The 18468-nt window shown below is 35.1% G+C and overlaps 2 protein-coding genes across 3 annotated transcripts in view; one reads left to right on the forward strand and one right to left on the reverse strand.

Annotated features, from left to right (window-relative positions):
• ITGA4 (integrin subunit alpha 4) overlaps nucleotides 1–6846 on the forward strand; it is a 77358-nt gene extending 70512 nt beyond the window's left edge. For both annotated transcript variants that reach the window (XM_023622140.2, XM_070242038.1), the window contains 5 exons: nucleotides 254–379; nucleotides 1091–1210; nucleotides 3101–3199; nucleotides 3589–3708; nucleotides 4211–6846. In XM_023622140.2, coding sequence (XP_023477908.1) covers nucleotides 254–379; nucleotides 1091–1210; nucleotides 3101–3199; nucleotides 3589–3708; nucleotides 4211–4309 — 564 coding nt within the window. In that variant the 3' untranslated portion in view covers nucleotides 4310–6846. The remainder of the gene's footprint in view (nucleotides 1–253; nucleotides 380–1090; nucleotides 1211–3100; nucleotides 3200–3588; nucleotides 3709–4210) is intronic.
• Nucleotides 4875–18468, reverse strand: part of CERKL (ceramide kinase like) — a 112532-nt gene continuing 98938 nt past the window's right edge. The window contains exons 8-13 of the mRNA XM_023622142.2: nucleotides 18400–18459; nucleotides 17765–17790; nucleotides 17561–17669; nucleotides 14784–14880; nucleotides 8363–8541; nucleotides 4875–7073 (exon numbers count right to left, since the gene is read on the reverse strand). Coding sequence (XP_023477910.1) covers nucleotides 6992–7073; nucleotides 8363–8541; nucleotides 14784–14880; nucleotides 17561–17669; nucleotides 17765–17790; nucleotides 18400–18459 — 553 coding nt within the window. The 3' untranslated portion in view covers nucleotides 4875–6991. The remainder of the gene's footprint in view (nucleotides 7074–8362; nucleotides 8542–14783; nucleotides 14881–17560; nucleotides 17670–17764; nucleotides 17791–18399; nucleotides 18460–18468) is intronic.

Genomic DNA, 18468 nt, shown 5'->3' on the forward strand with positions numbered 1-18468 from the left:
TATTTTCTATGAGGTTAAGGCCATTTGATCAGTTTAGGACCTATATCCAACTCTCTAAAATTTTGCTGAGTTTTTGTATTTTTGTCATAGAGGTTTAACCTCTCCCAAATAAATCTGTCAACAAATATTTTCATAATTTCAGAAGTACTTGATATATTTCAGGAAAAAAAGAAATTAGATCTTTTAAAACCATGTAGCTTTTGATCTTCTTTCTAATATTGAATAAGATTTTTCTTGTCTTCTATCTTTATAGACTACTATGGGAGAATGCCGTTTTGAAAATTATGAAAGCAATTGTGTGTCAGAGCAGCAAAAAGGTGCATTGGAGACCCTGAAAGACATATTTAGATTCTTGTCAAAGACTGATAAGAGGCTATTGGTAAGTTTCAATTTTTCAGGTTGTAGTTTCTCCTTTCCGACATACAGAACTGAAGCACTTTAAAACCAATAATTAAGGGGTCTGAGCTGTCTGTGAAGTGCAGGAGAGAAACAAGTTCCGGCAATATTCTTGCGTGTAAGGAACAGGCACAGTTGGAGAGTTGAGATAGACACTGGGTTAAACACATACAATATACAGTTTCATTATTTATCTAACAAATGCCCATTTTGTGCTAGGCCTGACATTATTCCAGACCCTTCAGAGGCCAAGATGCTGTCTTGGGCTGAACAGCCTTTGTGGCATGAGATTAATTTTCACTCTATTTTAGTGAATTTATGGGGAAAAAAAAAACTGAGGAAGCAATTTTATCCTTCAAACGATCCAAGTTGTACAATGAACACGTAACTTAGCAAGAGTCTGATTAGGAGTCTTTTAGTTCTATCCCAGAAGGTTAAGTTCCTAAGAATAATGAGAACACATGCTCCAGTTCAAATACTTTGTTTTTGTTATAATTTACAAAACATTTGTGTTTTGTTTAAAGATAATTTTTTAAATGCCACTAATGAAAGCAGATCTTTAATTCTATGTTTATAGCAAAATAATTTCTATAAATGCCACTCAAAGGAGATTTTTAATTCCATGTAAAATATTTTAGCTAACATTTTATAAAATGTTGAAATTTTAATGTAGCTCTTTTGTATTCTTTTCAAGTACTGCATGAAAGCTGATCCAAACTGTTTAAATTTCTTATGCAATTTTGGGAAAATGGAAAGTGGAAAAGAAGCCAGTGTTCATGTTCAGCTGGAAGGCCGGCCATCCATTTTAGAAATGGTAAGTCTAAAATACAGTGACAACTTTCTATATGGATAAGTTTATATCGAATCTACAAACTCAACCATCTTATATAGATAGGCTGGTGTGTAAGGAGGCATTCAACAAATTGAGAAGGTATGGCTGAAAGAAAAATTTGGAGTGAAACTTGAAACTGTTTCCACTTATCGCTTTAGCTAAATACATTGTCTAAATGACATGGCTTTATTCATTAAACAGGTAATTATTGCATAGTCTTATTTTACAGTCTTATGAGGTTTATTTTAGAAAGCATGTCCAACTGCTTATGAAACTTGACTAAACCAAAGACATTGGCTACTTTAACATGTCACATAACCATAAAGTTCTTTCCAAACTACTTTGTATTATGCTTAAAAGTCTAATATTTAATAAAGCTAAGAAGTAAAATTAAGGCTTTCCTAAAATCAAACTAAAACATCAAAATTTATCAACAATAAAACACAAACATACAATAACAAAACACACTTTTAAGAATATGAACTTTGAAAGGTTGAATTAAAAATAATTAAATATCTTCAACTTCTTCCTAGAAAGGAATATGCATACTTCTGAGAAGCACTTTGAAATAAAATTGGTTTTCTCTGGAATTCTGTTCTTCAGTTTCCTTATCTGATAAATATGGATAATATCTCCTTTGCAGGGGTATTGCAAATTAAATGAGATGCATTTGATAAAACACCTACTAATCGTGCATGGCACATAGCAAGCCAAAGGAATATTTGAAAGTACCAGACAGTGGTCAAGAGGAAGTTGCACCAGACAGGGAAATAAAAGATGTCTGTTTGAGTTCCAGTTGTGCTAAAAACTACGTCATGGGACCATCAACAAATTATCTAAACGTTTGCAGTTTGCCTTCTCATGCTCTCAATGTCCAGGTTTCTCAATAGTAGGCACTATTGGCATTTTGGACCAGATAATTCCTTGTTGTCAGGGGCTGTCTTGTGCATCGTAGGATATTCAGCAGCTTCGCTGGCCTCTACCCACTAGATGTTCGTAGCACCACCTCTCAAATCCTGACAGTCGAAAATGTCCCCAGACACTGACGACTGTCCTCTGGGGATGAAATCATCCCTGGCGGAAGGAATTTATTTTCAGCCCTAAAAATTCTACACGTTTTCTCTAAAATGTTAAATAATCTTTACACAGTAGATTTAACTTTTGAGGGTCATAGACCTCTTTGAGTTTGACGAAAGAATATATTCTCATCTAGCACAATGAATGCACATACGAAAAAATCTAAATGTTGCATACAATTTTAAAAGGTCTTAGAGTCCATGGGAGCCCCTCCACCAGATTCCCCAGCTCTGTGGATTCTGGGTTATAAAGTTCCTGCATTAGACAGTAAAGATCTGAGTTTATCTACTGATTTTATATTTGAATGCTATAACTATTTGTACCAGATTTTTCCACGGCAATATTAGACTATATGTATTTGATGAGAGCAGCAAAATACAACACTATTTAGAAAGAAAGAAAAAGAATCCCAAATAAAATGAATTTAAGGACATGTTTATCAGGTGAAGAAAGACTTGTTTGGGGCTAAAAATTCAATATCCAGGAAAAAATACATTGGTAACTATCAAATAATAACTTAATTTAAATATTTATAATATTTAATCTGTAAAGTAGCCATGTTTAATAAAAGGGTTTCAATAAAATGATGCTTTATAAATTAATACGAAGACCACGCCTTTGGAACCAAAGGAAGCACTGCATTGCAATCGACTGCAAATTGTGAAATAAATTGGGGAAGAGAAATTGCGAAAACCTCTAGATAGAAATCATTTCTCATGATCCTTACCTGCTATTAATATCTTCATAAAATAAAACTGTGACTCAGGCTACTGTGATCTTTCTTTTATTAAACAGGATGAGACTTCAGCACTGAAGTTTGAAATAAGAGCGACAGCGTTTCCAGAGCCAAATCCAAGAGTTATTGAACTAAACAAGGATGAGAATGTTGCGCATGTAAGATTACCTTTTTAACTGAAACGTTAAGATTGTAGGGAAAAGATATTGCTAGGGTGTTTAGGCAGGAAAATAGATTTTGACTATCATGGAGCGCTGCAAATACTTTACTGAGAGTTGACATTTTCCACAAGTGGCAGGAAGGAATGACACAGGTCTTTCAGGAGGTGAATTTGGTACAGGATGATTGGAGGAAGAACCACGGAAAAAAGCCCATTCTCTTCACTGTTTCTGCTAAACAGTTACCAGTGTTTCCTAGGGTTGTGTTAGAACCAGCCAGGGAATGGGGTGGGTTATTCTATATACCATTGTGGATCGTGGAGGGGCTTCAAAGGAAATAGAAGCAAGCTTTTAAACCGGTGGTTCGTTCTTTTGGTTAATTTCTGTAGGTTCTCCTCGAAGGACTACATCATCAGAGACCCAAACGTCATTTCACTATAGCGATTATTTCAAGTAGCTTGCTACTTGGACTTATTTTACTTTTATTCATTTCATATGTCATGTGGAAGGTAAGCCTCTAATAATTACTAATGTTAAACCATTCAAAAGGCCATTCTTGATTTTCTCAATGCCTATTTGTGACTCCTAAGTTATCAGATTTATATATTTCAGTATTTTTAATGTTAACTTTTTAAATTCCTAAGTGAATATATAGTAGTGATCTCATTTTTCCTAACTTTAGTACCAAAGTCATTCTAGAGAAATACATCTTCTTAAAGATCACTTATTTTCAACAAATGTTCAAACTGTAACATTAGTTTTGAAAGATGTTCTTTTTTAAAAAGCATTTGGAATTATGTTGAATCAGTTTTGGAGTGCATGTGTGTGCATCACTGAGAAGTCCTGCAGTAACAACGACAAAAAAGCTCTTTATCCCAGTTTTTCCCAAACTAATTTTTACTGACTACATGGGACACAGTTGAAGAAATATTGGCATTGACTGTTTAGATTTGATCTTGAGAGTAATATGTTCATAACTATACGCTAGTGATTATGGAATGCTATTTTCAGGTTGGCTTCTTTAAAAGACAGTACAAATCCATCCTACAAGAAGAAAACCGAAGAGACAGTTGGAGTTACGTGAACAGTAAAAGCAATGATGATGATTAAAGACTTCTTTCAAATTGAGAGAACTAATAACAGACTCAGGTTATGCTAAAGAAATTTAAGACATTGTTTACAAGAAACCATGAATTTTGCTCAGACTTCCTCTATGTACTTCTTTTACTTGTGAGCTTGTGACATATTATGTCTTAACACAGATGAAAAATCCAAGCAATGATTACTCTTTGAAAGAAAATAGCTGCAAAGGTATTATTCAATATATTCAAAGATAATCTTTCAGCTCTTAAATGGATAGAAAAACACTAAAGCATTCAATTATTCAAGATAAATAATCCCTTGAAGATATCTTGAAATGAAAGTGGATCTGAATTAAATCATTGAGGAAGTAAACAACTCGATTGGAGAAGTCTTGGACTTGAAATATTCCTTTAAAAGAGATATTATTTACCGTATGTTCTTGCTTCAGTAAAAGAAAGTCCACTGAATAGGTATTCATTTCCAATAGGTTTTTGAGACTTGTTTGAAATATGTTCTTTAAAAATATTTAGCAGAATTTTTCAAAGAGCTGTTCCCAAATTTTTAATTAAGAGCATTATCACTTTAAGGCAGATTTTATCTTTAAAGACATTTATTTGTAATATATTTCCTATGGGCTTTGATCAACAGACATTCATTCAGCAGTCTATGAACATTAGGGGCCTGATGCACAAACTTCAGACTGAGCTTGTACACTGGTTTGAGCTTAATGGGATGACTTCTGGATAATTAGTTAATACAGCTATGGGTTTTTTATTCTTTCTGTATATATACATATGTTTATATAGGTATAAATCCATTAGTCTTCCTATAACACAATTTTATCAAAGGTAACCAGGAATAAATTTCAAAAATCCATCTTTAGTCAAATTTTTTGTTTATAAAAACAACAGTACTTAATAATTCTAATTTATATTCTGAAACAGATGGTGAATGTTGCACTTTAGCTAATATTTGAAATATAAATATACTGATGTATATAAAATATGAAAACTGTACCTCACTAATGATTTTTTAAAAATCAAAGCTCTGCAAGGACAAGGATTAGGGGCCAATATTGAATACAAATTAGATACTGTATGAAATATTGACTATCAAATCAAACAATACATAAATGCTTTTTAGATGTTATTCTTTTCTCTTTAAATATAAATATTAAATATGTTTTCATCAGGTCTATAAAAGCATTCTCTTCTGCATGTCAATAGAAAAACAAAATTCACGAATTTAACTGTAAATTTAAAAATACAGATTTAGCTTGTATCTTGTGAATATAAATGTGACATCAAAATTTCCAGGATGTGTTTTAGCAATAAGTGAAATATTTTAATTTTTTTGTTGATGTTGTTTTAGATTCTTTTTTATAGTACTTTCTTTCTGGGTTTTAAATAATTTATCTTTAAAGACCTTTCCATTTGCAAATACAATCATTTTTTGTAATATTTATTCATGCATATGAACTAGATGCTGACAACTGCAGAATACAATTTCATCTGAATTGTCCTACATCTGTCTTTATATATGTAAGCAGGTTGTGGCCAAATTTTGAAAATTGGTTATAGGAAGTGATCAAATAGATAAATTAGAAGGCAGTCTTTACTTTCTATGAAGTCCCTGCCAACAGCTGTCTTCTTCAGACTGCCTAATTCCTGTACGTTATCCATTCACAAGCCTGCAGTCTCGGATTGGTGACTGGAGAGTGAGCAATGCATGGAGATTTGTGAAGGCACTTGAGCAGCAAAACGTAATCTCAATGAGCATAAAAACCTCTTGAAATTGGTGTGTACTAACAGAAATTAAATGTATATAATATTTTTAAACAAACATTTTTTCAAGCAAAAGATATTTTCATGTTTTTAATTACAAAAAACCAAATAGTAGGATCCATGGTAGAAAATCAAACCCAAATTCAGAATCGCTTTCTCAAAGATGATCCCTGAGGAACATTAGTTCTTTCTTATTCAGAAATGATGGCATTTCAGATTGCTGGATAACATGACTTTCAGGAGCAAGAGGAACACAGCTCCCAATTAGGCCAGATTCTGCCCAGTTAGATATTTTGCACAGTTTAAAATAAAATTTGTTATAAAGTCTTAAATTACCTGTATTATGAATTTTAAAACCCTACCACTTTAAGAAAATCAACTTTCAGAGAAGATTCACAAAATTGGAACCATAACTTTTAAAAAAAAAAGATTGGGTTTCTTTTTGGGCAAGTAGTCTAGGTATTGGAGAGATTTTGAAAAAAAAAATAGTTCTATTTCTGGTTATATCATTAACTAGCTGTGTAATTTTGAAATTTAACCTCACTGGATTGGCACCTCCCCAGGAAAATCAGGGCATTCTTATGTGAACTTGTGGTTTGTCTGTACCAGGCCATAGGAAACTTAACATTAGAATTGAAAGACTCAAATCCTGAAAAATCAAAAAATCCAAATTATTTCACTTTGGAATTATCTAGTTAAAATTGATATACTGATGTTTAAATTTTAAGTACCTGCAATGTTTACTTTCAGTTCTAATAAATACCTTCTAAAAAACCAAAATTTGTTTTTGGTATATTTCATATATCTTTTAAGTAACATCAAAAATAGCAATTTTAATTTTTCTAAAATTTTTTTTCCTATCAGGATACCTGTTTAAAGCATGACTATATTCCTTCATATTAAAATTCCAGTTTGCATATTTCTTTCATAAACAATTACATGTTGCTTTGGAATCATTCATTTCTTCCATGCTTCCTCCATAAAGATTGATAAGTCTTGGGTGCAATCTGTAAAGAATAATATGTATAATTGGTTTTTCATCAATCTATCATTCTGTTACTTTTCACACATACACGCATACACCTATCAAGTATGGTGCGTAATACCAAATACAAATCTAATGACAGCCAACAAACACACATTCATGGCAGATCTACAATCAATTCAGCACCAGTGATTACTATAAAGCTTTAACTGACCTCCTGGACTCATGCTCTCTACTGCCTCTGTAAAACCCAGTCAGTTGTACCTATAGCAAGCTCACATCTACTGAGCTACCCAGGGTGCCGCTGCACACTTCTACCCATTGAGTCACAATACTTACCAAGAATGAGTTTGCATCTTCCTAAACCTGTTTTATACCAATTGCTCTTGTTTTATTGTTAGTGACATGGAGTCTATTCTGACTCCTAGTGACCCTGTGTACAACAGAGGGGAACCCTGCCCAGTCTTTTTGCATCATTCTCTCATCTTCCAGCTCTGTATCAGACAATGCTCCACAGCTATTCATAGGGTTTTCACGGCCAATTTTTTTGGAAGTGAGTGGCCAGGTCCTTATTCCTAGTCTGTCTAGTCTAGAAGCTCCGCTGAAAACTGTCCACCGTGGGTGACACTGCTGGTATTTGAAATACCAGTGGCATGGCTTTCAGCATTCCAGCAACACGCAGCCACCATAGTATGACACCCAACAGACAGGTGGTATAGTTCCCTGACCGAGAAAAAGCCTGGGCCACAGTCATGACAGTGTTGAATCTTAATGGCTAGACCACCTGTTGCTGATGTAACTTAATTAAATATGTAAAATTGCTCCTATGTAAAGAAAGTTGAATGCTTTAGAAGGACAATAAAAGCAGACTGCTGAACACAAGCGTTATGTACTAGCTTTGGGTGAAAGGATATTGTAAAAGACGGGAAATTAAATTGTAACAATCAGCTACTAAGACGGCTTCACAAGGTTTAAGATCTTGATCCAGTTTTAAAAATCCAAAGTGGAAATTGTAGACATGCGTTATCTGTGTAGTTTATGAAGAATGATAATTCAGAATGCCGATGTGGAGACTCATAACCAAAGACAATGCCTTGGTTCTACATAACAGTTAGTGAACAAATGTAAAGTTATACTTTTTTATTTATTAAAATTGTACGTATATCTTTTTAAGCTTCCTGGATTTACTAATTTTTTAAAAATTAGCCAACTGCCTGCCTTGCTAGTTATGGGAAGAAAGCTTCCACTATACTATTAGTTTTCTGCGTCTATTGTCTATTGGACACAAGGTGATGAAACAATTAGACTTACCTAACATGGACCTCTGATGCAACTTCCATTAAATCGCCATCTACATTCCAAGGAAAACTGTTTTCTGAAGCAGTTTCATGCGGTCGCTCCTCCTCCTCTGGATTATGTGCACTGGTATTATTCCTCGGGTGAACTTTTACTTCTTCAACAGTGTAAGTCTCAATGAATGGAAAATTGAACTAAATAAAACAAATGCAAATCATCATGGTCCTTGCCTTATCCCTAACTGCTAATGCAAATTAAGAAAGTTCACTGTGGGGCCTGCCCCATGGCTGAGTGGGTAAATTTGCATGCTCCGCTTTGGCGGCCCAGGGTTTTGCTGGTTCGGATCCTGGGCACGGACATGGCACCGCTCATCAGGCCATGTTGAGGCGGTGTCCCACATGCTACAACTAGAAGGACCTGCAACTAAGATATACAACTACGTACTAGGGGGATTTGGGGAGATAAAGCAGAAAAAAAAAAAAAAAAAGATTGGCAACAGTTGTTAGCTCAGGTGCCAATCTTTAAAAAAGAAAAAAAAGAAAGTTCACTGTGCTACCTCTTGCAAGTAAATATCAACATGCATGCTAAAGTTTTCATAGCTGTGAAATTCTATGACCAGGAATCCCTACTTTCTTTGGAAGGAACCCCTTTTCTGAAGCTTTCCCAGCTCACTTAGATCTAATAGCTGGCAAACTTGTCTTGTGACAAATAGTATGTGTCTATGAAATTGCATACAATAATGAGATCATAGAATTTCCAACTAAAGACTGAATCTTTAATACTGGTCTGTTGATACAGAAGATTTCTATAATCCACTGATTTGATTATTAACATGTCAACTAGTTTAGCTGATGTAAAGCAAAATCTAGTGTAAGTTTCACACTTGGAATTTAATTAGGAAGAACCTGGCTCTAAACTTAGGAAGGTAAAAAGAAAAAGTCAAGCAAAAGTGATTTTCATAGGTGTCTGCCTGCCTCATCTCCACTTTAAAGATGGACACAAGTTGCAAGATGGTTGTATTGACTTACTGACCACTCTAGAATGTTACAAAGTAACCTTCAGATTTCAATTTTTCTTATTTGCCTAAGAAAACTATAGTGAAAAAATATGTATTCCGTGGGGCTGGCATAGTGGTTCAGTTTGCGCACTCTGATCCAGTGCCCTGATGTTTGCAGGTTTGGATCCTAGGTATGGATGCACATCAAGCTATGCTGTGGTGGCATTCCACATACAAAATAGAGGAAGACTGGCACAGATGTTAGCTCAGGGAAAATCGTCCTTAAGCAAAAAGAGGAAGATTGGCAACAGATATTAGCTCAGGGCCAGTCTTTCTCACCAAAAAAAAAAAATTAAAAAAATTAAAGAAAAATGTATTCTCTGTAACAACTAAGAAGAGAGAGCCAAATAACCTTTTAGTAGAAATGCACAATAACTACTCATTTATTTCAGTTTTCAGATAAACGGCATGAGGTTTATTCCTAACATATTATCTATATGTTTTCCCCCTTCTTCCACATATAAAACTCAATGAAGCACAGAATTTTAAAAGCTGACAGAAAACTATTTTCCCCAACATTCTTATTTTACCTATGTGGAAACTGAGGTGCACAGATTTTACAGTTTACACTGTATAATACACTGGGTTCCTCAGTGGATCATGCTGGGGGGACACAGTGGCATCAGCTGTTCTGATAGAGAATTAGATACAGAGTTAGAAGGCCCCAAGCAGCTCCCTGTGAAAGTGCTTAACAGTCACTGCATTAGACTCCCCATCTCAGGTGTCAAGCCTCGGGGCATCTTCCATACTGTGCACCTGCAAAAAGTTTCTATATAATCATTTATTGTAAAATAATGTGTTTTAAATGGGTCACTGATAACTAGCTATTACAGCTTAAATTGTGTCCCCCATTAAGATATCAAAAGTCCTAACTCCTAGTCCCTGTGAATGTCACTTTCTTTGGAAATAGGGTCTTTACAGAGGTAATTAAGTTAAGATGAAGTCATTAGGGTGGGCCCTAACCCAATATAAGTGGTGTCCTTATAAGAGAGGAGAATGCCATGTGAGGACAGACACACACAGGTAGAGAGCCATGTGATTAAAGAGAGACTGGAGAGATGCAGCTACAAGCCAAGGAATGCCAAAAATGGATGGCTACCACCAGTAAGGCTATTAAGTCATGAGTTTTCATGTGCATACATCATGAAATGAAATCTATCCATCCATGAAAATTTATTACCTTTGAAGCCACAGACATCGTTAGATGGGACTTAGTGATCCAAGAGCCTAATGTCATGTGTGAGAGTGTGTTTGGGGCATGAGGAAGAGACGTAAACAGTTACAATTGTAATACATCTAAGTACCATGGTGGCGTAAGCAGAGAGTTAAATGAGAGAAAGGAGAAGAGGCAAAGAGGCTCAGGAGTTTGGGTGAGCTTCCCATTTGAGCTGAGTCTTAAAGAACACAGAAGAGAACCTGGAAGAGAAGGGAAGAAGTTCTAGAGGGAAAAAACTACATTTGCAAAAGTACAGAGATATGTTATAGTCAAGCAACTATGGAAAAATTCAGCATACTGTGATACTAATTGCCATACTGGTATTTTTGGCATTTATTTTACAGAATATATAAATGCTTGAACTTAACTTTTTAAAATAGACATATGATGGATAGTCTGAATTGCACAGCCCCCCGAAAGATTTTCATGTGTTAAAGTCCTAACCTCCAGTACCTCAGAAGATAAGCATATTACGAGATAAAGTCTTTAAGAGGTGATTAAGTTAAAATAGGGTCTTTAGGGTGCGTCCGAATCCAATACGACTGGTATCTTTATAAGAAGAGGAAACAGGGACACACAGAAAGATACCAGGGATGCACATGCACAGAGGAAAAACCATATGAGGGCACAGCCAGAAGGCAGCCATCTGCAAGCGAAGGAGAGAGACGTCAGGAGAAACTAAACCTTCCAACGCCTTGGACTTCTAGCCTTCATAATTGCGAAAAAACAAATTTCTGTGTTTAAAGAACCCAGTCTGTGGTATTTGTTATGGCAGGCCTAGAAAACTAATACAGTGACAAAAACACCAGAAATCTGGTAGAGGATGGCAAGAGGAGAGGCTGTGACACAGCAAGGGCCAGAAAACAAAGGGCCGTGTATTTCATGCTGAGGAATCAGACGCTACCCTAACAGCAATGAGAAAGACACTGAAGAATTCAGCTGAAGAGAAATCAGATGTCTGTTTTAGAAAAAGCCCTCTAGAAGGAAGTATGGAAGACAAGACCAGAGAAAAGGAAGACCAGGAGACTATCGCAAGCAAGAAGAGATTAAGATTTGAATTAAGGTGAGGGGTAAATTTTAAAAACATTTAAGAAGAGAACAAATAGAACTGCTTAGAGGATGAGTTGTGAGGAATGAAGGAGAGAGAAGAATCCAGAGTTCTCCAGGAAGGGTAGAGAGTTGTGCCATTGACCCGGGTAGGGAAACATGGAAGGAGCACCTTTAGGGGAAAAGATGATAAGGTCAGCCATGGACGTGCTGGACTCAATGCCTGTGAGTTTTATAACCTTCTCTGTACACAGGAACATACAGTGGTCCTGCAGACCAGCAGAAAAGACAGAAGTGTACAAAGCTCAAACAGTGGTTCAGACAACGGGGGCACTGAGATCACCCAGGAGAAGGTCTCGTGAGAAGACAGGAGGGCTGCACACAAATCCTTGGGGAAGGACTAACATTTAAGGGTTTTAAACTCCCTACCAAAAATCATGGTCAAAGTGAATGTAGAAAAGTATGGACAGTGAAAATGGAGGCCAGCTAAAGGATGGAGTTGAAAGAACTTGAAGGGTAATTTTTACCTTCTATCAGTTTTACAGACAGATGGGAAGGGCAAGATGAGTCACCCCACAAAAGATGGTTTTCAATATATCCTACAACTGTAATACATATGAACATTCAGTTCAACCTGGTAACGATGGTTCGAGACCTAGATTGTTGCTCTCCTTAGGCTGAAGTGCTACATTTTCCTTCCTGGATACCAGAACTACTACCAATTATAAGTAGATTATATAATCTTACAATTTTCTGGTCCTTATAATATTACATAACTTATATTAATTTACATTATTGAAAATATCACCATGAAGGAAAGAGTCTACACACACACACACACACACACGTGTGTGTATGTGTGTCTATAATTTTTCAACAAATGTACCAAATTAACATTGCTTGAAAGTAGTCACTTTGGGAATCAATCTAATTATTCTTAATAGCTACCATTATGCAAAGCATTTTAGAATCTCTTTGCAAGAAATTACAGAGCAATATCATGGACTTTAATTTTTAGAAAGAGCTAAATCAGTCAGAATTAAGCCTAATGAAGCACACACCCACATACACACACAGAGGCAATAATTTCTTGCATCAAAAGCAAGATATGAAAAGTTGTCATATATATATATACAATAGAATATTACTCAGCCATAAAAAAAGACAAAATTCTCTCATTTGCAACAACATGGATGGTCCTTGAGGGCATGATGTTAAGCAAAATAAGCCAGACAGAGAAAAACAAATACTGCATGATTTCACTCATACGTGAAAGATAAACAAATACATGGATAAAGAGAACAGATTAGTGGTTACCAGAAGGGAATGGGGCTGGAAGTGGGCAAAAGGGGTAAAGGGGCACATATGTACGGTGACGGACAAAAATTAGACTACTTGGGATGAGCATGATGAAGTCTATTCAGAAATTGATAAACAATAATGTATGCCCCAAATTACACAATATTATAAACCACTATGATCCCAATGAAATTACTGAAAAAGAGCAAGACTGGTAGAATAATGGGAAAAATAGGTTATATCTTATGTAGCATGATCTCATTTTTTAAAAACAATTATTTTCCTGTACATATAGAATTATATTCGTCTTTATTTTATAGTAAGCAACTACTACTTTTAAAATCAGAAGAAAGCTATTTTCATATTGAAAAGAGGATGTCTACCAAAATTGCCTCAGAAATTTGCCCCTTAGGCATTTCCAAAAGAGACCTCCCATAAATAATTTGTACAATAGATGACTCCCTAAAATAAGTGTAGAACTTCCCAAAGTAAGAATCTTAAGGTTAATATTCACTTAAGTTCTCATTTAATAGAAAATGACTAGGGAAAATTTATACCAAAGTAATGACACCAATTATCTCTTGGGATATGGAATTTTGCATGCTTTTTATATTGTTTTCCGGTTTCTATTTTCTGACTTAGGAAAACGATGAACATGTACTGCTTTGGGTTAAGTAATAAAGTTGGTTTTAATGTTTAAAACTGCAGTTTTAAACTGAAAAAGGCATACATTCCTTTAAAAAATCAACAAAGCGCTATTATTTCCCAAAACACACATACATAAAGTTATTACTTAGGCTTACAACCTACTTTATATATGCTTTTGTCTACTTTGTCTCCTTAGACATTTATATTTAAGGAAAGTGGGACTCTTTCTAATTTTTATGTTATAATTTCCAAAACACTTAAGTCGCTTGCTCAATACACATTGATCAAATCATGTACTATGCAGAAGAGAACTGAAACTTCATGAGGACCGCCCATGAACTACGTAAGCAAGACCAGCAGCTAGTCACTGGCTGGATGGACTCTCCTCCTCCTCCCATCTGGCCTCTCCCAACTACATCAAAGCACAATTTTATACCTTTAAGGCGTGAGACTTTAGAGTTTTACAACCATGCTATGCACTTCAAGACTCGCAATTTCAGAAATTCACATATTTCCAGGATCAGTTTCCTAATAACTGTGTCAAAATATCTGCCAAAAGAATATGGCTTATAATAATAGTTACTGCTGCTCTTTAAAACAAATCTAAGTAGAAATATTTTATCTCTCCATTTATCTCCACAAACTTCACCACACATTCTAGTTTGGAATAAAATGTCTGTTTAAAAGTGGCATATTTTTAAATGTATATCTGCAATTCTATTTCCATCAGTGATGATAGGCAGATCTGTAAACAAATGGTAGGAAATCTAAAGCTCATAACGTTAGAGAAAGTCTGATGCCATAAAATCAAGAAGGCTAAATATCTCAGATTTCACTACTTTTCATTCTGAAGAACAGTCAAGTATGTAATTTTATCCTTCATTTTCTTCACATTTCAATGTAACACTACATTTTCTATTTTCTCTTTGCACATACATGCACAGAATGTATATAACCACCAACCCATAGCTCAGAAAAGGCCAATCGACATTAATACTGATGGATACTTTTCAAAATCTGGAGAAAACACAAATTTAAAAAAAAAGATTAATGTATTCAGAAGGAAATAAAGTCTTCTTTCGAGGCAGGACTTGGTGTCAACTCTTCCAGCCTCTCTCTCTCCATGATTAATAGCTTTGCACATAAGTAACAAAAATAATTTACTATACCTGATTTTTAAGACTGGCATATCTTTTCAGGTGTTTTATAAATTCTGGTCGAGAAGTGTTTCGTGCAATAATAAGAGCCATACTTCCATTATTTAATCTGAAATTAAATATTTGTATTTGACATTAAAATGTTTATTAAGAGATTGCATAAGAAATTACCAGTATATAATTCCTTCTAACAAATATGCTTACCAGGAGTTTTAGGCAAGACAGATAAATCGTCATCACATTAAATTTACCTAAAATTCTCAAATCATGTCTTTGCTGTGCTGTTTTGTAAATGATACAGCTTTCAAATAAGTTTTTATTAAACAACTGGCTTCCTTCTCAGTAAGCTCATACATTAAGGGCTGTTTAAAAAACAAACCATCATGCATCCTATTCACATATCAAGACATAATTTAAAATCCAATGTATTTGCTTAGGGATTCTAAATGTGAAACCATATGTTTTTTTAAAGATGTATTGTAAATAACAAATAAAAATGGTATTAACAACTAGTTTAACACTTTCTAAAATCTAAAGTGTGACCTAAATATTTATTTATGGGCAAGTCTAAGGGACATAGGAAACCAAATAAACCAAAGTGGCCCTTGGAAGGATGAAAGGGAATGAACAAATGCTGCCACACAGCTTCAGTTAAATGACCAAGCATTCTAATTGTGCACAACTGTTCAGTTCAATAGAAAAGACTATAAATTTAGAGGTGTGATTTAGTGCCAAAAAAGCTTCTCTCGCATGCATCTAGTTTTAGAAGATAGTTTGCAGAAATACGTATAAGTGACTTCTAGCTTGCTTTCAGTGCAAATATAAAGTTATTCCAAGAATAACAATAACGATGTAAAGAAGAGCTCTTTAAATCTTATGGAAGCTCAGGTTAGAGCTCAAAGGCACCTTGGAGATGATGCCGTCATTCACTCAGTCTATGTAGAAAGAAAAGAAGACCCTACATTTAAGTGATTTGTTCAAAAGCACATGGAGAAAACCAAAATGCTCACTTGGACCAGAGCTCTTAATTCCTAGGGTCCAATGCTCCTTTTACCCATCATGCCACCTCTTCCCAACTGGAAGTAAATGGTACAAAATGTTCAGAGTAGTGCTTTGTGTATCCTTTATTCTTACTCAGAAACATAAAAAGCATTTTGTATGTCTACTTTTCAATACGCATCAGTAATTGAAACACACCTGATGCGCCTGGCACTGTTCTAAATGTTTCACACAGATTAATGCATTTAATCTTAGAAAACTCGGAATATAAGAATATTAGTTTCTATCAGCAATTTGCGCTGAGGTATATTGAAGTAAACTATACTTTATTGTGAAAAAATAAAGGAAGCTGAAATTTGAAACTCCCGTGCAGTTGTCCTGAATCATTCAGAAGATAAATCTCTGAATATCTCTGGTCAGCTGAGGCTTGGTGTAAAGGCCTTTGCAAAAATGGCATGCGTGATTATAATCCACAGAAGAAGTCCCTAACTAGTCCTTCTCTCATAAATTCACTGATTAAACCTGGTGTGTAAGCAGTGGAATTCAAGGCAAGCTGAAAAAATGTATGAAGCAGCTTTGAAGGAAGCATGAGTCAGTGCTCCCAGAAGAGTAGGCTGGCTCTGATGAAGGCCCTTGAGCAAACACGAGAGTTGGGGATGGAGTAGGGTTAGAGAAACATCGTCTCGAGTCTTGGAGAACATAGCTGTGGTGGGCTGGCCAGGTCTTTACTTTCAGTGATGGAAAGGACGTTAGGGAGGCACCAGCTGTCTAGGATTTGTGAGGGTCTAAGGAGGACACAATCAGGCTCAATTTCTAAACCACGCAAGTTTCAAAACACTCCTTTCAAGTTTCAGCACTATGGATAATTAATGAGGACCATGACATCCAGATTTTTAATAGAAAAATTTGTAGTTTCTCTTTCGCTTCTCTAACTTTGAGTATTTCCCTGTTTAGTACCTTCATATCGATTGCCAAGGGAAAAGTTTAAAATCAGTCCCTTTTACTAGCTGTTAATCATTCTGGTTAAATATTTTCCAGAGGAGTTAAAACTGATCGTTAAAATGAAGTTATAAATAGCCAAAGTACACAAGTTATCCTTTTATTCCACTTCTGGGGAAAATCTAGATTTAACTGTATTACACAACACTCATGATCCTTTCTTCTATGTTCTACAGGAGTGGGAGAGAAATATTTTCAGACCAATAATGGACAGTTGCTTGAAAAGAATGTGCAAAAGATGGGATATCTCTATGGTATGGATAAAACAATACATAAAGTTCTCATGAAATTGTAGGCAGTAGATTCATATGTACCATTTTTCACAGTAAATATAACTGAAATCTTTCCTTTGACTAAAAGTATCATATATAGCCATATACATGCTTTTCATGCTAAGGATATTTATGTCTGCATGAAAATTGGAAAGCAGAGACATTCATAAGAAATACCAGAACTAAATACAACATTCTCAATAACTGGTAAATAAACATAAATAAATAAAGCAAGCAAAGTAGGCCCCAAATACACAATAACATCATGTCAATAAAACCCAAGGAATATTATTTTAGCCTCAGTGATATTAAAAAATCAGAATGCTTGTCTGATAATTTTTCCAGTTTAACAATTGTTCTCAACCTACTCTGGTGACAAATCCCTTAAAATCTCTAATATTACAGAGTCTAAGAGAAAATCTCTTAATATTCTAGGCAGCCAAGTGTTAAGGGGGTATTCTGAAAGAAAATTGTGGCTTATAGAAAAGTATCAATGATTCAATAAAAACGCTTACTAACCTGGTATTAGGTGCCAAGCCTCTAGGTGCCACTGAACACAGGCAAGGAATTGCCATAATGCTGATATTCAAGAACTGACCCTGGATCATTTGCCACTGTTCATTACAGTCTAAAGGTAATGGAAGTGATCGGTTACTTTCCCTCACAGGAGCAAAACATAAACAGAGCCTGGCTCAGTTCCCAAGGAGGTACTTTTAGACTCACCAGATTTGGGAGATTCCTGTGCCCTCCTAAAAGTAAGAAAACAAAACAAAGAAACAAAAAAACTTCACATAAAGAAGAGCATCTATTAAATATGAGAAAATGAGAGAACCCAACATTACATCTACTAAGTATTTTCTTAGATTAATTAGATACTAAGTGAAAATATGCGAACAATCCCATTATTGCGTTTATGGTGTTGCTTCATTTAAAGGTAGTATCATCAATAACAATGCTTTTCAATTTTTTTAAAGATTGGAGCACTTCCTTTGTGTGGCTTTGATTAATATTTGTATTCCACACCAGACTGAAATTCTCATGAGGGCAGAAACTATGGATTTTGTTTGTTTGTTAGTTTCTTGGCTTATTTTTGTATCCAAAGTGCTTGGCATATAGGAGGCACTCAATACACAGCTGTTGCAGAATGGGTGGATGGATGGATGGAGAGAATGGTTGTTTCTGAAGACATAAGCCAAATTACATGGCCCACTAGAATCTGTAGGACTCCACAATTCTATATTCTTCACTAGTACGTTAGAAAAACAAAGATCTTAAGTCTAATAAGTTGTTTATATCAAACTGTTTTATGCTTTAAAGAAAGATAAAGACATCTATATTACTTTGAGCTTTTAACCTACCTTTCTTGTAAATCCTGAGAGCTTTTAAATGGCAAAAATGATATTTCACAGTCCTCTGGCCTAAAATAT

This window comes from Equus caballus, chromosome 18, assembly GCF_041296265.1.
Source record: "Equus caballus isolate H_3958 breed thoroughbred chromosome 18, TB-T2T, whole genome shotgun sequence".
Classification (NCBI taxonomy): Eukaryota; Metazoa; Chordata; class Mammalia; order Perissodactyla; family Equidae; genus Equus; species Equus caballus.